This window comes from Dermochelys coriacea, chromosome 7 (assembly GCF_009764565.3).
Source record: "Dermochelys coriacea isolate rDerCor1 chromosome 7, rDerCor1.pri.v4, whole genome shotgun sequence".
In the NCBI taxonomy this organism is placed as follows: domain Eukaryota; kingdom Metazoa; phylum Chordata; order Testudines; family Dermochelyidae; genus Dermochelys; species Dermochelys coriacea.
This window is the reverse complement of record NC_050074.1, coordinates 54,216,815-54,235,848: the sequence shown is the minus strand read 5'-3', so window position 1 is coordinate 54,235,848 and position 19,034 is coordinate 54,216,815. Positions and strand designations below refer to the sequence as shown.

At 45.8% G+C, this 19,034-nt stretch overlaps 1 protein-coding gene across 1 annotated transcript in view; it reads right to left on the bottom strand.

Moving 5' to 3' along the window:
- Nucleotides 1–9,839: 9,839 nt before the first annotated feature.
- Nucleotides 9,840–19,034, bottom strand: part of CHCHD1 (coiled-coil-helix-coiled-coil-helix domain containing 1) — a 14,503-nt gene continuing 5,308 nt past the window's right edge. Inside the window, exons 2-3 of the mRNA XM_038411040.2 lie at nt 17,354–17,472; nt 9,840–10,283 (exon numbers count right to left, since the gene is read on the bottom strand). Of these exons, the coding sequence (XP_038266968.1) occupies nt 10,170–10,283; nt 17,354–17,472 (233 nt within the window). The 3' untranslated portion in view covers nt 9,840–10,169. The remainder of the gene's footprint in view (nt 10,284–17,353; nt 17,473–19,034) is intronic.

Here is a 19,034-nt window from a genome sequence, read left to right as displayed (position 1 = left end):
GATGTATGTACGGTCAACCCACAAATAATTACACAGAGCTGCTGCAATTATGATTAAAATGTGTTTAAACCAGGCAAGTCAGGGGGAGTTAATAAAGAGGGTTTTTCCAGACACATGAATGCAGTTCTGCATGGGTCTCCCATGTAAATGGAGCAAGGTGTGACCAAAGACAATAAAAAGCACATTGGCATGCCAAACTCACTTAAAAACTCTCTGATTATGTAAATTTGTTTTACTTTTTATCTAAACCAGCCCAGTACTCTGACTGACTTGAAGAGATTGTTAACTCCAGCCAAGCTCACAAGATAGTGTTTCTGGCTCTTTAAAGGAGCAGCAAACTAAACTTTGCTGAGCATTCCAGGAGAGGGCTGGACGCTGCTGGAACCAGTTTTAGGAAAATCTAGTACTGCAGGAGGTGTTGGGGTCACTCTGCAAACAGTAGCTGGGCAGGGGAAGCCAGGGTAGGACCTGTATGTTTATCTGCTGGCTGTTGGAGTCTGCAGTAACAAAGCATTGAAGGTATCCAGAGTCACAGGGCAGGCGGTGACCAACCCCACACTAGTCTGGCTGGAACCCCAAATTGTCACAGGAGATTGGCTGTTATTGCTGCCCACTATGGGCAGTGCTAGTTGATTTATTTATACACCCCTTAATAAACATACACAGCGGGCCTGCCTCCCTGTCCACTTCATGGTTTCTGTTGAATGGATGCATTTGACACAGTTCAGGAATTTTAAGGATCTTTACACCTTCTCCGTGCTGCTCTCAGCCCAATTCAATGGACATTCCCTATAGCTGTACTTTTTTATTCCTGAGGAATTACCTCTTTTGGGATTTTGCATGGAAATGTGGAATTCAGTGGAAAAGAGTTCATCTTGCATCTCAGAAAGGGAAAGTCCACTAGTCCACTAGATAAGATTTCCAGGAGACCTTCAACACAAAAACATGGAACAGACTGTTGAAGTCCTTCTTGACTGGATGCAAGGCCCCTTTCTCTCCCCTGGCTTATTACCAGCAATCACTGATTCCAGTCTTGCTGGTTTGTCGCATCCACAATTGCTTATCAAATGCAATTCAATGCTGTTAGAAGATGGGAGGAGGGAGCAGTTGTTATTGGGTGGATCCTACTGCAGTGCTTGTCTGGGCATTGCTTGTCTGGCCAAGAATTGCAATCATTTAATTAGGAACAAATCTCTGAACTGACAGCACTAAGCAAGCAGACAGGGAGGCAGAAGGGCAGACAAGAAGAGAGGCTAAAAACAGAGCCTCACCCCGGTGGGCTCTGCCTCTAGCAAGGCCCTGTCAAGAAAGCAGCAGTGGCAGGGAGGGGAAGAAAAGAAAGGGATTTCAGCATGGGTGGCTGGTGAACCAGCCGTTGGCGGAGGCTAACCCCCAGCCCCTCCCCTTCTGCCTGAGGCCCCGCCTCTCTTCCTCTCCTTTTGCCCCTTCCTCCCCCACAGGAGCCCTGAACCCCCAACCGCAGCTGACAGTCTCCTCCACCCCATCCCAGCCCATGGCCATCCAAGCTCCCCCAGCCCCGGAGTGCCATGTGACTGGGCATAGGGTTGCCAACATTCTCATTGCACAAAACCGAACATGCCTGCTCCGCCCCTTCCCTGAGGCCACACCCCCTTCCTCGTTCTTTCCCTGAGACCCCACCCTCCACTCACTACATTCCTTCTCCCTTGGTGGCTTGCCCTCCCTCACTTTCACTGGCCTGGAGCAGGGAGTTGGGGTGAGGGCTCTAACTGGGGGTGTGGGCTCTGGGGTGGGACCAGAAATGAGGGCTTCAGGGGTGGAAGGGGGCTCCAGGCTGGGGCAGGGAGTTGGTGAGTGGGAGGGGGTAAGGGCTCCAGCTGGGGGTGCCAGCTCTGGGGTGGGGCTGGGGATGAGGGGTTTGGGTTACAGGAGGGGGCTCCAGGCTGTGAGGTGGGGCTGAGGGATTTGGAATGAGGGAGGGGGCTGTGGGTTGAGGAAGGGGGTACAGGCAGCGATGAGCTGCCAGAAGCTGAAGATCTGGTTCCTTCAGTCGCTCTGGGTCTTCAGAGGCACTTCAGCGGCAGGTTCTTCACTCGCTCCGGGTCTTCGGCGGCACTGAAGGACCTGCCGCCGAAGTGCCGCCGAAGACCCAGGACAAGTGAAGGGCCCGCCGCCGAAATGCTGCCGAAGGCATGCAGTGCCACCAGGTGAGTACAAATTCACAGCCAGAGCCAAGAGCTTGGGCAGGATGGGCAGGACAGGAGTTTGCCCATCCCTTTAACAACCAGTTCTCAACCAGCTGCAAAATTTAACAACCAGTTCGCGCGAACCAGTGCAAACCGGCTCCAGCTCACCGCTGGGTATGGGCTCTGGGCTGGAAGTGCGGGCTCTGGGGTGGGGCTGGGAATGAGGGATTCGGAGTGCAGGAGGGGGCTGTGGGTTGAGGCAGCGGGTTGGGGTGCAGAGGGGATGAGGGCTCTGGCTGGGGGTACAGACTCTGGGGTGGGGCCAGGGATGAGGAGTTTGGGTGCAAGAGGGGGCTTCAGGTTTGGGGGGCCTCAGGGCTGGGGAGGAGGATGGGGCTCAGGGTTAGGGTGTGGGCTTCCTTGGTCGGCTCCCGGTCAGTGGGGCAGTGGGGCTGACTGTCCTGGCTGCTGCACCCTGGAAGTGGGCAGTAGGTCTGGCTCCTAGGCAGGGGGGCAGGAGGCTCCACGCGCTGCTCTCACCCACAGGCACTGCCCCCCCAGGTCCCATTGGCTGTGGTTCCTAGCCAATGGGAGTCTGGAGCCAGTGTTTGGAATGGGGGCAGTGTGTGGAGCTCCATGGCCCCCTCACCTAGGAGCTGGACCTGCTGGCCACTTAAGGGGTGCAGCACAGTGCCAGGACAGGTAGGGACTAGCCTGAGTTAGACCCGCAGCACTGCTGACTGGACTTTCAATGGCTCGGTCAGCAGTGCTGACCAGAACCACCAGGATCCCTTTTTAACTGGGCATTCCAGTTGAAAACCGGACGCCTGGCAACCCGAGCCAGGCAACGCAGCTGCAGAGCCTCCAGCCTTGGAGCATGGGGCAGGTGGTGCTGCCCCAGCCAGCCTGGGCCAGGGAAGAAGGGGTCTGGGGGCAGGGTGTGGGTGAGGTCACACCAGAGTGGTTGGGGAAGTTCAGCCTCCCCCAGCCTATAATATCCACTGCCCGTGGATTTCAGAGTTCTAGGGCTGCTTGTCCTAATGCAAGCTGAGGGGAGGAGTGGCTCAAACTGAGAGAGTAAAATGGCAACTCAGTGACAATGACTGAAAGTTCAGGCTTTGAAAATCCTCCACACCCCAAGATCAACTGGGGGAAGTTTATCAATGCTCATTGTTAGCTGACAGAGAATATTTTGATCTGGGTCTCCCTTAAACGTGTTTATTGTTAGACAACCTTCAGACTAAGTCCTTCTCTCTGAGGAAAAGGCAGAGCAATAGCTGGAGAAAGCCAGACAACTCATCTGTTACAGCAGCTGAGGGCCTGGAAAGGGTCACCTCTATTCAACCCTGCCTTCCAATGGAAATTATTGTAGTTGATGATCTGCAGCAAGAATCCTTGTTTTGGGCCACTAGCACAATAGCTAGTGGCTGCTGCTCTCTCCCACTCAAGACAGTTTCTGAGGTAGTTCAAAGTGCCTCACCCTCAAACAGGAACGCAGGGCATGCAAAAAGCAATCAGCAGTCCGTCAACTTCCATACTCAGTCTCTGGAGAAATAACAGCTCACACTCACACAATGAGACACTTGAACTTGCAGTATGTGCCCCTCTGCAATGGGCTGTTATCCGGGCTATAATTTCACTCTTGTTGAGACCTGACACTATTTCAGTTTGGCAGCTGCATCAAGGAAACAAACGTGGTAGCAAATAAAACTGACTTGGGCAAAACCCAAAGGCTTCCAGTGGCCAGTCTGCCCTTTCCCTCCCCCCCAGCACACACCATTTCATACTCTGCTGCTATCTAAGTGAGATCAGGGCTTGTTCATACAGGAAAGTGTTACCAGTTATACCCTGTAATTACAATGGTATCATTAAACCACTATAGTATTTCAGGTTTCAGAGTAGCAGCCGTGTTAGTTTGTATTTGCAAAAAGAAAAGGAGTACTTGTGGCACCTTACAGACTAACAAATTTATTTGAGCATAAGCTTTCGTGAGCTACAGCTCACTTCATCGGATGCATTCAGTGGAATACTCAGGAGTGCAGGAGGGGGCTGTGGGTTGGGGTGCAGAGGGGGAATATTCAGTCCTCACCTTTATAAAGTAAGGTGAGGACTGAATATTCCCCCTCTGCACCCCAACCCACAGCCCCCTCCTGCACTCCTGAGTATTCCACTGAATGCATCCGATGAAGTGAGCTGTAGCTCACGAAAGCTTATGCTCAAATAAATTTGTTAGTCTCTAAGGTGCCACAAGTACTCCTTTTCTTTTTATAGTATTTCAGTATTACTTCCCCTGTGGACACCTTTATTCCAAAATAAGAGTGGCTTTTTCAGCTTGGTTTAAACTGCTTCCAAAATGACAAACTAAATTGAAAAGGGCCCTTTTATACTAAAATAAGTGTCCACCTGGGGGGGGAGGGGGCTATACCAGTTAAAGTCCTCACCTTACTTTATAACTTTCCTGTGTATACAAGACCTAACTAGCTGCAAATCACCTCAGTCCAGTGTGTATCTGTAGAGCAATCCCCTCCCTCCCCTTTGATTAAAGCACATCCCTTGGTCCCTTTGTGGGTCAACCTCTTTCAGCCATAGCCAGCAGATTAGAATCCCCCCTGAAGCCAACCTACCCATGCTGCTCTTATGTGATCTGCACTCACCCCTCTGAGCAAGGAAAAGCTTTCCCTTCCCCTGCAGTGCTATTGGCATGAGGAGCTGATCCAGGTCTCCTCCATAGTAGTGGCAAGCAGTAACCATAGCATTTCTGAACTGCCCCCACACTGCATATGGCTCTGCCACCACAGAGACAGAGAGTTATCCTTCCCTTTGACCTATTTGTGGGCAATGAATGAGCACAGCTCAGGATTAAAGGTCTTTCCCTTAAGAGGTGCAACATCCTTGTGACGGGTTTCCCCTGGGGTGCCACTTGGAATTGGGGTACCACTGAGCCAGCTTGTCCCACCAGCCTGGGCTCCCTTCACATTGTATTGCTGAGACAAAACCAGCCAAGCCCTCAGGCTTTACCAGCACACAAACAGGTAGGAACACACTCAGCTGCAGTTTCACACAGATGCAGAGATCAGCTCTGCATGAGAAAGCTCAGCTAAGGAATTGCCCAGCACTCAAGTGCACACCCCCTCTGGGGTGTAAACCCAAAATTATATCATCTTCTGAGGCACAGAGAACTATGCAGCATAAGCTTATTGAAATTCCTCCCCTTCCTCAACGTGGAGGAAGATATGCACAGCTTTTTGCCCCCCCCCCCCGTTATGAATTCCACAAACTGGTTTTAGAGAAAACAAAAACAAGTTTATTAACTACAAAAGATAGATTTTAAGTGATTATAAGGGATAGCAAACAGATCAAAGCAGATTACCTAGCAAATGAAACAAACATACAAAGTTAAGCTTAATATACTAAAGAATTGTTTATAAATTAGCAAATTCTCACCCTAAATGTTGTTTTAGGCAGATTGCAGAGATTCTTGAAGGCAAGCTGCTCTTGCTTGCAGCTTAAAACTCCAGGTATTTCTTTCACAGACAAAACACCCTCCAGCCTGGGTTCAATCCTTTCTTCCCCAGTTCAGTCTTAGATGTTTACAGCAGTCATCTTGGGCAGGCAGACGGTGAAGAAGGAACCATGATTATGTCACTCCCCACCTTTAAATAGGTTTTACATATGGCAGGAATCCTTTGTCTTCCAGTGTGATTCCCACCCTCCACCCCCGGTCAGTGGAAAAGTACTAATTTTATCATGAAGTCCACTATCAGATGATATGATCACAAGGCCCTGCAGCCATAACTCAAAGTCTATTTACAGCGTACACAGGAAGGCTTTCCAGGAAGGTGGGAGATTAGCATCTTCAAAGACCTATTGTTTTTCCTGATAGCCCTTTCCAGCCAGCAATCAGACTGATTGTATTCTGTCTAGTGGGTGTATACCCTAGGTGTAAACACATTTGTAATAGGTGCATCAACAATATTCCTAACTTCAGATACCAAAATGATTCATGCATACAAATATGATAATCATATTCAGTAAATCATAACCTTTCCAATGATATCTCACACGACCCATCTTGCATAAAAATACATATTATAACAATATTTCTCTGAAGAACATGGGAATTAGTGTCACAATCCCAATCCCCCTTTGTCAAGAAGCAGGGAGGTAGAATTGCTTTCTGCTGCTGCTGTAGGGTCAAATCCTGCTCACATGGAAGTCAATGGCAAGACTCCTCCTGAATTCACTGCAGCAAGCCTTGGGCCTTAGGCTATGTCTATGTGGGCAATTGAATGACAAAACTTGTGTCTTTCAGAAGTGTCCTCCCACCCCCACCCTGAAAAGACAAAAGTTTTGCCATGACAAATGCCAGTGTGAATAGTGCATTGTTGTCAGGAGCACTCTCCTGCTGACAACGCAAACTCCACTCGTTGGGGGTGGAAGTTTTATGTCGGCAGGAGAGCAGACAAACAGTGGCTACACTTCATGACTCTTAGCAGCACAGCTGTAGCAACAAAAGCTGGGTAGTGTAGACAGTCTTAGTCCCTCATCCTTGTGGACTAGCACAGAGAACAGCATTTTTTTTTTTTTTTAAAAGATCAGGAAGTGACACTGACTTCATATCCTTCAGGAGAGGCAATCTTTTACTTCCTCAGTAATGTGGAGGTCACACACCCTAACACAGGAACAGTACACCCCCACCCCCCAACCTCCTCATTTACATGCTTGTAGCTAATCGAGCCAGTTAATCCAGATCAGCTTTGCTGCCTGGACCATAACTGTAGTGCAGTGGATTTCCCTGTGACTGTTGGACGGCGGGGAGAGAAGAGAATGTTTAGCAGCCAAAGAGTCAAGTTACTCTTTTCCTTCTAAGACTCTAGTGACATGAATGTGATGTGGGGATGGCAAAGGATATCCCTTCCCCCAAGAGAGAGGTTGGAGAGCAAAGGTATTAAAACAAATCTGAATAATCACACCTATTATTTAGCAAATCCACACTAGATCAATCCAGATCATGTTGGCACAGCGAGCCTACAAAGACACAGGCATTACCATAGGCCATTTGTTTTCCTCCTTTTTTTGATATTACTCACACCAATCAAAGGTAGAATAGGTGCAAGAAGAAAGTTATCCCATGCCTTCACGTCTGTGTATGCCTCAGGAATTCTGAATGAGTTCCTGCCTCCTAGGAGATCACTGTTTGTGTTCAGGGAAGTAAAGAGATAATACTGTCTCCTCCATACACCTTATATGATAAAATGATGAGAGGGATTTAAGAGCGCAATCGTGCCCAGAGCTGGTGATAGCCAGGCTGTAAGGTGAGAGTGGAAGAAACAGGGAGAATCAGATCAAGGAATTCTAACAGGTTTGCTTAAATCCTATTTAGAGAGGGAAAAACAGCTAGGTTTTCATTTAATTAACACTTTCTCCACTTCGCTATTATGAAGGTACGGCACTCTTGAGAAAGCCTGTGGTGCTAAATGGAGCAGCAGAATCTAACAGGTACATCCAGCTTCCAAGATCCAGCAATATCACCATTTACATCATCCAGCAGTGCTCCCACAGAACTCATTAAGAGGAGATAATCATCCTCTGCACAGTTGCACACAGTAAGCATCCCAGGGACTGTTTCTGTTAGTGAGCGAGTAAATGTCTCAACATCCCAGACTCTCTGCTTAATTACAAGTGTAATTGTTAGACAGAGAGTGATCATAGCAGCTATAACTGCCCAGGACACAGTCAGCATCCACACTTAATGATCACAGCATGAAATCCAGAGTCAAGTGAACTGTCAAAGTAGTTTTTAAACAAACAACAAGTATTGTAATGCCTAAGTGCATTAATGGAAAAGAAAAAAAAAACAGAGCACATTCAGTGCTTTAGCAACTGTAAGACCCAAGTGTGGCATATTATGGCGATGGTAAAGATATAGCAGAGATTTAAATGATCAGAGAAGGCAACTAAGTCAGTGAGAAGCACTGCATAATTTACTAATGCGACTGTAAAATCGGGGATTAGTTAGCATGGAACATACAGTTAAAGGGACTCCAATGAATTATTTGGGATGAAGGTTGAAGAAAAAAAAATGGATGAGTTCCCTCTTTTTATCCCTATCCTGTAAAAAGAGGCTATTTGTTGATGTTCATATCAGATACATTTAGAACAAGATACTTGTCTCTCCAGCTGAGTAAGGGGCATGAGGCTATGCTCAATGCTAAAGGCTTTAGAGTATAGAATAGACAGAGCAGTCAACGGGAGAGATGATCTTAGAATTCACGGCCTCCTTGTTCCCAGCTTAGTGCACATTCTATTTAACTAAAGGGTATTTTGCAAGTCTCATCCACAGATCATCATCCGGCTTGGCAATGCTGTAGGCCAAGGAGACCAACCCTGAAATGCAGAATGCACCACAAAATCCAGGCCACACAAGAGGTGTGCCCTTACATGCAGAACTTCCTCCCTGGACCAACAGGTAGAGACATCATCCTCTTTCTCTTTCAGAGTCCTCTTCAAGACCCATGATGCCACTAAGAAACGTCTGCCATCTTATACTGGCTAGGTTGTGGGACAATCCAATGCAACCAATACTCATGAATTTATAGTTAAAGAAAACCACAGATAATTTGGAACTAACAGATTGAACAAAAATTCTCCAGTGGATAGGGCACCAGACTGGGAATTGGGGACCTTTTTCAATTCCTCACTTTGCCCTGTTGTGTCATCTTTGATAAGTCACTTTACCATTCTATTCCTGCTTCCTCTCCCACTACTTTTTTTGTCCTGTCCACGTAGAGTGTAAGCTGATTGGGGCAGGAACTGTCTGTAAGTAAACTGTATAGCACAACAGGGATCTGATCTTGGTTGGGGCCTCTTGGCACTACTGTAATACAAGTAACAGAAACGAATCCAGGTAACATTATCTTATTACTGTTACACCCATGCCATGCCCCTCTCCCTCTTTCTATTGTCCACAAAGGCCATGTCTATACATACAGCGTTGCAGCGACCCAGTTGTACCGACACAACTGCGTGACTGCAGCGCGTCTGGTGAAGACACTACGTTGATGGGAGAGCGTTCTCTCATCGGCATAAAAAAACCTCACCTCTGTGAGCGGCAGAAGCTATGTCTGTGGGAGAAGCTCTCCTGCTGCCACAGCACTGTGCACATGAGCACTTATGTCGGTGTAACTTATGTTGCTCAGGGGGGTGGTTTATTCACACCCCTGAGTGACATAAGTTATGTCAACTATAATAAGCTATCCAGGCCAGGTAGTGAGACTTCTTGTGTGATGTTACCATAGTACAGCTAAGAAGAACAGAGCATGACAAACTTTGTTCCCCCACCCCGAAAAGCAGGTGGTCTAAATTAGAAGTCCTCTGGAGGAAGTCACATTTGATCTCTCCCCCACCAATGTATTCTGTGGTAAAAAGGATGCTACTCTGGGAGTTGGTCCAGAATTTCTACTTTTCTTGGTCATTCTTCATAGATTAATGGAAGGTCGAAAAATGTCAAGGACTAAGAGAAGAAAGAGTAATACACATCTGGTGAAGCACACATTTACCATTATCATCAATTGTAAATTAACTCAATTTTGGGTCACGAACCAGCAACTCAAGTCAGCAGGAGGCTTGCTGTAGAGTCTGCATGTGCTAACACACACAAGCACTGTTCACATCCTAGTTGTGAAAACAACTCATTTATTTCATTCTTTATAAGGCTTTATTTCACAATGAAGCAAAACCCAAGACCACATTATGGCTGACTGACTAACATTTAGCAAACATCCATCCTGTTATCACAAGACCCTGTGACCCCCATAGAATAATCTCCGCTAATGGAGAAAGTGACCCCACCCCAAAGAAATGTTCAAGTCAAGAACCCCGAGGAATGCTGACAGCCACCATCAGCCCCAAATGCTCACTGATCGCTACTTTTAACTTCTTCTCCAAAGATGACACCAGCTTCAGCTACTGGTCTCCAGTTACTTGGGAAAAGCAAGTCTTCCTTTAAAAATCATCTGTGATATTAGGGAACCTTCTCAGTAGTTTGTTCACGGTCTTTGGAGATAAGTTTCCCATCTGGCCCAGGGACTCCTGTTTAAGTCTTTTCTTGTGCTCCACCTGAAACACAAAGAATTAACCTCTTATTTGCTGAAGCGATTCATGCACACACTATCATTAGAAGTATTGCTGGGGTGTCATTTCAAAAGCATACCATCCGCCCACTGAGAGAGTTATGGTACCAATTGCCTGGATAATCCTAAGGATTGCTTTCAGAAGCCAGTGACTGCCGCCTATTTGAAATGCAGCGTAGCTGAAGTTGTGTTGGTCCCAGGATATTAGAGAGACAAGGTGGGTGAGGCAATAGCTTTTATTGGACCAAACTTCCACAGAACTGTTTTTCAGGTGTGGGGAAAAGTACTCTGAGCATCACAGCTAAATGCAAGATGGGACGGTCTATTTAGTGTAAATAGTTAGCATATAATCTAGGGACCATTCAAGGTTGATTCAATGATCAACACCCTCCACATGCACCTTTCAAGATCCATGGATCCTATACATGCCAAACATGTGGCGTACCTCATCCAGTGCACCTAATGCCCCAAATAAGACCTATGTGGGTGAAACTAGACAATCACTATGCTCTCGAATGAAGTCACACAGGAAAATGATAGGTTTCAGAGTAGCAGCCGTGTTAGTCTGTATTCGCAAAAAGAAAAGGAGTACTTGTGGCACCTTAAAGACTAACAAATTTATTAGAGCATAAGCTTTCGTGAGCTACAGCTCACTTCATCGGATGCATTTGGTGGAAAAAACAGAGGAGAGATTTATATACACACACACAGAGAACATGAAACAATGGGTTTATCATACACACTGTAAGGAGAGTGATCACTTAAGATAAGCCATCACCAACAGCAGGGGGGGGAAGGAGGAAAACCTTTCATGGTGACAAGCAGGTAGGCTAATTCCAGCAGTTAACAAGAATATCAGAGGAACAGTGGGGGGTGGGGTGGGAGGGAGAAATACCATGGGGAAATAGTTTTACTTTGTGTAATGACTCATCCATTCCCAGTCTCTATTCAAGCCTAAGTTAATTGTATCCAGTTTGCAAATTAATTCCAATTCAGCAGTCTCTCGTTGGAGTCTGTTTTTGAAGCTTTTTTGTTGAAGTATAGCCACTCTTAGGTCTGTGATCGAGTGACCAGAGAGATTGAAGTGTTCTCCAACTGGTTTTTGAATGTTATAATTCTTGACGTCTGATTTGTGTCCATTCATTCTTTTACGTAGATACCATCATAGGGCCTAATCACATCAGCCACACTATCAAAGGCTCGTTCACCTGCGCATCTACCAATGTGATATATGCCATCATGTGCCAGCAATGCCCCTCTGCCATGTACATTGGCCAAACTGGACAGTCTCTACGTAAAAGAATGAATGGACACAAATCAGACGTCAAGAATTATAACATTCAAAAACCAGTTGGAGAACACTTCAATCTCTCTGGTCACTCGATCACAGACCTAAGAGTGGCTATACTTCAACAAAAAAGCTTCAAAAACAGACTCCAACGAGAGACTGCTGAATTGGAATTAATTTGCAAACTGGATACAATTAACTTAGGCTTGAATAGAGACTGGGAATGGATGAGTCATTACACAAAGTAAAACTATTTCCCCATGGTATTTCTCCCTCCCACCCCACCCCCCACTGTTCCTCTGATATTCTTGTTAACTGCTGGAATTAGCCTACCTGCTTGTCACCATGAAAGGTTTTCCTCCTTCCCCCCCCTGCTGTTGGTGATGGCTTATCTTAAGTGATCACTCTCCTTACAGTGTGTATGATAAACCCATTGTTTCATGTTCTCTGTGTGTGTGTATATAAATCTCTCCTCTGTTTTTTCCACCAAATGCATCCGATGAAGTGAGCTGTAGCTCACGAAAGCTTATGCTCTAATAAATTTGTTAGTCTCTAAGGTGCCACAAGTACTCCTTTTCTTTTTGCGAATACAGACTAACACGGCTGCTACTCTGAAACCTGTGATTATGCAAGGCACTGAATTTAGCCGTATAGAGTGGAAATCTGTCAACTTCATGAAAAAACTCGCACAGATACAGACAGACATCATCTTCCTCTCCAAATGCAAACAGATGGACATCATACCGAAAGGACTGAAGGTAAAAAATCCATTACAATCTACATACCACACAGACTATGCTGACAGCTTATGCCACACACTCTCAAGGAAACTGCGGAACCACCTGATCAACATCCTCTACAGCAAACAGGGAAAGATTAAGAATGAGCTCTCAAAACTGGATACTCTCATAAAGAACCAACCTTCCACACAAACTTCCTCGTGGCTGGACTTTACAAAAACTAGACAAGCCATTTACAAAACACACTTTGATTCTCTACAAAAGAAAAAGGACACTAAGCTATCTAAACTACTATATGCCACAAGGGGCCACAACAATGGTTCCCGTAACCCACCCAGCAATATTGTTAATCTATCCAACTATACTCTTAGCCCAGCGGAAGAATCTGTCCTATCTCGGGGCCTCTCCTTTTGCCCCTCCACCCCCACGAACATGATACAGTTCTGTGGTGACCTAGAATCCTATTTTCGACGTCTCAGACTCAAGGAATATTTCCAACACACCTCTGACCAACATATTAACCCACAGAGACCTTCCTGCCAACACTACAAAAAGAAGGATTCTAGGTGGACTCCTCCTGAAGGTCGAAACAGCAGCCTGGATTTCTACATAGACTGCTTCCGCCGACGTGCACGAGCTGAAATTGTGGAAAAGCAGCATCGCTTACCCCATAACCTCAGCCATGCAGAACACAGTGCCATCCACAGCCTCAGAAACAACTCTGACATCATAATCAAAAAGGCTGACAAAGGAGGTGCTGTCGTCATCATGAATAGGTCAGAGTATGAACAAGAGGCTACTAGGCAGCTCTCCAACACCACTTTCTACAAGCCATTACCCTCTGATCCCACTGAGAGTTACCAAAAGAAACTACAACATTTGCTCAAGAAACTCCCTGAAAAAGCACAAGAACAAATCCGCACAGACACACCCCTGGAGCCAGGACCTGGGGTATTCTATCTGCTACCCAAGATCCATAAACCTGGAAATCCTGGACGCCCCATCATCTCAGGCATTGGCACCCTGACAGCAGGATTGTCTGGCTACGTAGACTCCCTCCTCAGGCCCTTCGTTACCAGCACTCCCAGCTATCTTCGAGACACCACCGATTTCCTGAGGAAACTACAGTCCATTGGTGATCTTCCTAAAAACACCATCCTAGCCACTATGGATGTAGAAGCCCTCTACACCAACATTCCACACAAAGATGGACTACAAGCCGTCAGGAACAGTATCCCCGATACTGTCACGGCTAACCTGGTGGCAGAACTTTGTGACTTTGTCCTGACCCATAACTATTTCACATTTGGTGACAATGTATACCTTCAAATCAGCGGCACTGCGATGGGTACCCGCATGGCCCCACAGTATGCCAACATTTTTATGGCTGACTTAGAACAACGCTTCCTCAGCTCTCGTTCCCTAATGCCCCTACTCTACTTGCGCTACATTGATGACATCTTCATCATCTGGACCCATGGAAAAGAAGCTCTTGAGGAATTCCACCATGATTTCAACAATTTCCATCCCACCATCAACCTCAGCCTGGACCAGTCCACACAAGAGATCCACTTCCTGGACACTACGGTGCTAATAAGCGATGGTCACATTAACACCACCCTATATCGGAAACCTACTGACCGCTATTCCTACCTACATGCCTCTAGCTTTCATCCAGATCATACCACTCGATCCATTGTCTACAGCCAAGCGCTACGATATAACCGCATTTGCTCCAACCCCTCAGACAGAGACAAACACCTACAAGATCTCTATCATGCATTCCTACAACTACAGTACCCACCTGCTGAAGTGAAGAAACAGATTGACAGAGCCAGAAGAGTACCCATAAGTCACCTACTACAGGACAGGCCCAACAAAGAAAACAACAGAACGCCACTAGCCATCACCTTCAGCCCCCAACTAAAACCCCTCCAACGCATCATCAAGGATCTACAACCTATCCTGAAGGACGAGCCATCGCTCTCTCAGATCTTGGGAGACAGACCAGTCCTTGCTTACAGACAGCCCCCCAATCTGAAGCAAATACTCACCAGCAACCACACACCACACAACAGAACCACTAACCCAGGAACCTATCCTTGCAACAAAGCCCGTTGCCAACTCTGTCCACATATCTATTCAGGGGATACCATCATAGGGCCTAATCACATCAGCCACACTATCAAAGGCTCGTTCACCTGCGCATCTACCAATGTGATATATGCCATCATGTGCCAGCAATGCCCCTCTGCCATGTACATTGGCCAAACTGGACAGTCTCTACGTAAAAGAATGAATGGACACAAATCAGACGTCAAGAATTATAACATTCAAAAACCAGTTGGAGAACACTTCAATCTCTCTGGTCACTCGATCACAGACCTAAGAGTGGCTATACTTCAACAAAAAAGCTTCAAAAACAGACTCCAACGAGAGACTGCTGAATTGGAATTAATTTGCAAACTGGATACAATTAACTTAGGCTTGAATAGAGACTGGGAATGGATGAGTCATTACACAAAGTAAAACTATTTCCCCATGGTATTTCTCCCTCCCACCCCACCCCCCACTGTTCCTCTGATATTCTTGTTAACTGCTGGAATTAGCCTACCTGCTTGTCACCATGAAAGGTTTTCCTCCTTCCCCCCCCTGCTGTTGGTGATGGCTTATCTTAAGTGATCACTCTCCTTACAGTGTGTATGATAAACCCATTGTTTCATGTTCTCTGTGTGTGTGTGTATATAAATCTCTCCTCTGTTTTTTCCACCAAATGCATCCGATGAAGTGAGCTGTAGCTCACGAAAGCTTATGCTCTAATAAATTTGTTAGTCTTTAAGGTGCCACAAGTACTCCTTTTCTTTTTAGGAAAATGATAAAAGACAAAAGCACCCCATCATCTGTGAGTGAACACCTTCCATAAAGCAATCACTCTATATCTGACCAGTGAGTCCTCACCCTCAAAGGAAACCTGCACGACACTTTCAAAAGACTAGCCTGGGAGCTTAAATTTATAACTACTAGACACTAAAAATCATAGACTGAAGAGACACACTGGATTTATGGTTTACAACAGAGGTTCTCAAACTTTTAGCAGCCCGAGGACACCTATTTTGATCTAAAAATTTTAAGGGACCCCAAAGCCCCAGCTCAGCCCCAGACCCTGCCCCCACTCCACCCCTTCCCCCAAGGCCATACCCCTGCCCCACCTCTTTCTGCCCCCTCCCCACTCCTCCCTTCTTTCCAGCACATCCTGCACTTGAATGGTTTCTCAGAATATGTGCTAACAATCTTCTCCATCTTGCATTTAGCTGTGACACTGAGTACTTTTTCCACACCTCAAGAGCTCTGTGTGGCTTGAAAGCTTCTCTCTCTCCAACAGAAGTTAGTCAAATAAAAGATTACCTCACCCACCTCCTCTCTCATTTGAGATTATGAAGTTAAAGGGCACTGTCAACTTAAAAAAAACCCAAACATCTTTCAGTTTTTTAGTTTACTACTGTTATAAGTAACTTCTAGGTTTACTGAAACAGTACCAGTGTGGAGTTAAAAATATTGTTCTTTATTTTTGCAATTTGTTTACTTTGTAATTTGACAATGCTTCATATCTAGTCAGTTTCCTGTTTATGCAAGTCTTTCACACAGTAGAGTAGAATGACTTAAAGGCAAATGTAGTACATGAAACTATTTTTAGGAGGGTTTTTTAAATTTGAAATCTAGTCAGTATTAATGTGTTCCTTTAAGAAAGAACACAGTCTTACTGTGTCTATGCTTTGCTTTACTAATTTTGGATCCTCCTTTCTCCAAATGTCTCTGTTTTCACCTCCATGGGGTCTTCACCCTGTGAAGTACTTTTTGGCTTGTTCCCCATGATCACAAGGATGGCTCTATAAGACTTCTAAATTTTCATTACCAATTTCCATTGCTCTCCAGTGAGAGATTAAGACTACCTATCCCACCACTACACAGGTAAGTAAATGTTTCTGAAGCCCAGGGTCAGATTGAGCAAGTACTGGTACACTGTACTAACACCAGTTGTCTATCAACTCTGGTATTTCTGAAGTATCAGAGGGGTAGCCGTGTTAGTCTGTATCCACAAAAACAACGAGGTGTCCGGTGGCACCTTAAAGACTAACAGATTTATTTGGGCATAAGCTTGAATCTGAAGAAGTGGGGTTTTTTACCCACAAAAGCTTATGCCCAAATAAATGTTAATCTTTAAGGTGCCACTGGACTCCTCGGTATCTCTGAAGTAGCTGACCTTTTTTTTAAAATAAAATTTCTAAACATAAATCTTATAACCTTCCATCATAGTTTATCTGAGTTTGAAGACAATTTGGGCATAATGGTTTTAATAGACATAATTGCCTTATGCATCCCAGTGGGTTGTTTACTATGAAGACAGTCAAGCAGAAAAAATCCAGCTATTCTGGGATTCATGGGAAGAGCTTGGAGTCCAGTCCCACTGCCTTCTCAATCTGGCCCCTGCCTTGCACAGACATTCACCCAACTTTAGGAACCAACATTAACTCACAAGTTTAAAAACCAGATTAATCAGTCTGCAGCTCACTTTATTATGGTTAATGGCAAGCCCAGAACTAATAGCCACAGATTACTATACATCACTTGATCTACTTTTACCAGGAGGTTTACACCCCTCATTCAAAACTCTCTTGGTGTAGAGGGGAACAATGTTTTCTGTATCTCCACCACAGCAGAGTCCATAGTTATCAGACTATAACTGACATAAACCCCTCATTTTATATTTTACTCAACCTCTGTTTAGTTTGAAAGTGCACCTGCTGTACTGATCAGAGGTTGGTAAACACGCAACTACTCACATCCAAATGCTCTCCGACACACAAGAAGCAATGCATGTCTGATCTAATGGGGATCATCTCCCTCTCCCAGATCAGTACAATACAAATTAAATTGCATAGTAAGTGTCCTTGGCACTACTAAAAGAATAATTGAGGGTTTCCTCCCTCCCTGCCACTAATTTAAGATGACCAAAGAGGCTTTAATTACATCCGTCTTTGCCACACAGTCATAGAATGTCTGGATCTCCTTGGCACAAGCTGCATCGCTGAACTCATTCTGCTTCCAGCAAGCCATCAGTAATGACATCTCTGTAGTACACGTTGCCTCTGAAAGGAAGAGATACTGCAGTAAAATATCTCAGTTACTCAGGAATATTTCACATTAACAGCCTCTGTGTTGCATAATTCTCAGGAGAGAGGGATAAAACAAGTAGGTGGAGAGAGGGGAAGAGAGGGGAGAAAAAACAAAAACAAACAAAAAAAAAAACCACACAAACCCACACAGGAGAGAAGAAATCTCAGCATCACTTTGCTCACAGCAAGATGCTATGCACCCTTTCAGTCCAAAGATCTGAGCCATTGCAGTTATCGGATATCCAATCAGTCTTAATGATGTCTAGCATTTACATAGTGTTTTGTGCATAACAGTTTACAAAGCACACATCACATTTCAGGATACCCCAGAAGCTGCCTGAAATTAGGGCCATGATTTGAAGAAGTAACAGTTTGGCCTTTGGCCTTTTGCTATCCATCCAAAAGGGGGTTCTTACCAAGTTTCAAAGACACTTTTCTTATGCATATTTTATAACACTGAGTGAGCACCTTAGGGTATTTAATGATCCAAGTATGAAATTTGCTCCCTTAGGCAAACTGCTGCTCCGGTGCTTCCCCTGCAACCTGCCATTTCTACAAAGAGCTGGATGCAATACTTGGGGGAGTGGGGGTGACCCCACCTCCACTCCAAAGACCACAATGGACACTTCAGAGCCCAGTTCAACAAGGCAGGAGCGAGGGTGCTGAGCAGGAGAGGGACAGCCAGGCATCCCTAGATGCATACAGCCAAGAGCGGTTTTCAAGCCAGGAGGAAGATAGCCAGTCGCAGCGGACAATGCTTGGGGAAGAACACACACCAGAGGAGGTGCCGGGTAAGCAGCTTTTATTTTGGGAAGGAAGTTGTTTGGTGCAGGCAGTTGGGCCGAGGACGGTTAGGGCTGCATGTAGGACTAGATGCGGAATAGGGTGTTGATGTGCTTTCTCACAACGCGGTAATCGGCCTCAGTGATCTCTTCAAAGGTCTCATGCAAAAGCTGGACAATCCACTTGCGCAGGTTTCTTGGCAGAGTTACTGTGCTCCTTGTCTCAGTAAGGCTAACATGTCTGCATCACTGTGCCGTGAGGGGCGTGGGAACCATTGCTGCACACAGGCAAGGCATATGAGCCAGGGCGGAAGCTGCATTGTAGTAGAAGACCCTCCCTTGCTTCCCAGGTCACCCTCAGCAGCGAGATATCTTCCAGGATGAACTCATTCTGTGGAAAATGTGGGGACAGTGTTCAGTATAGGGGCCACCTGCAGCTGTTGGCTCTCCCAAAGGCACAGAACCCCAGAGGACAGCACAGCCCTGAAACCATCAGTGTCCCTTGCCCCTGTCCATACTCACAATTTAGGGCTCCTGTGGGTTATGTGCACTTGCTTTGGTATGGGCAGTTTCTGCTATTGTGTACACTGTACTTGTCTTTAAGTATGGCCAAATCATTGCTCTGTCTGGTGTGAACAATGCTGCCTCTGTTAAGTGTTGCATTTTGGCTTTACAGATGCAACCTTGAGATCCCAGCCGTCCTTATCAACGGCCGAAAGACTCCAAAGAATCAGGAAGTGTCCACGAAGAAGT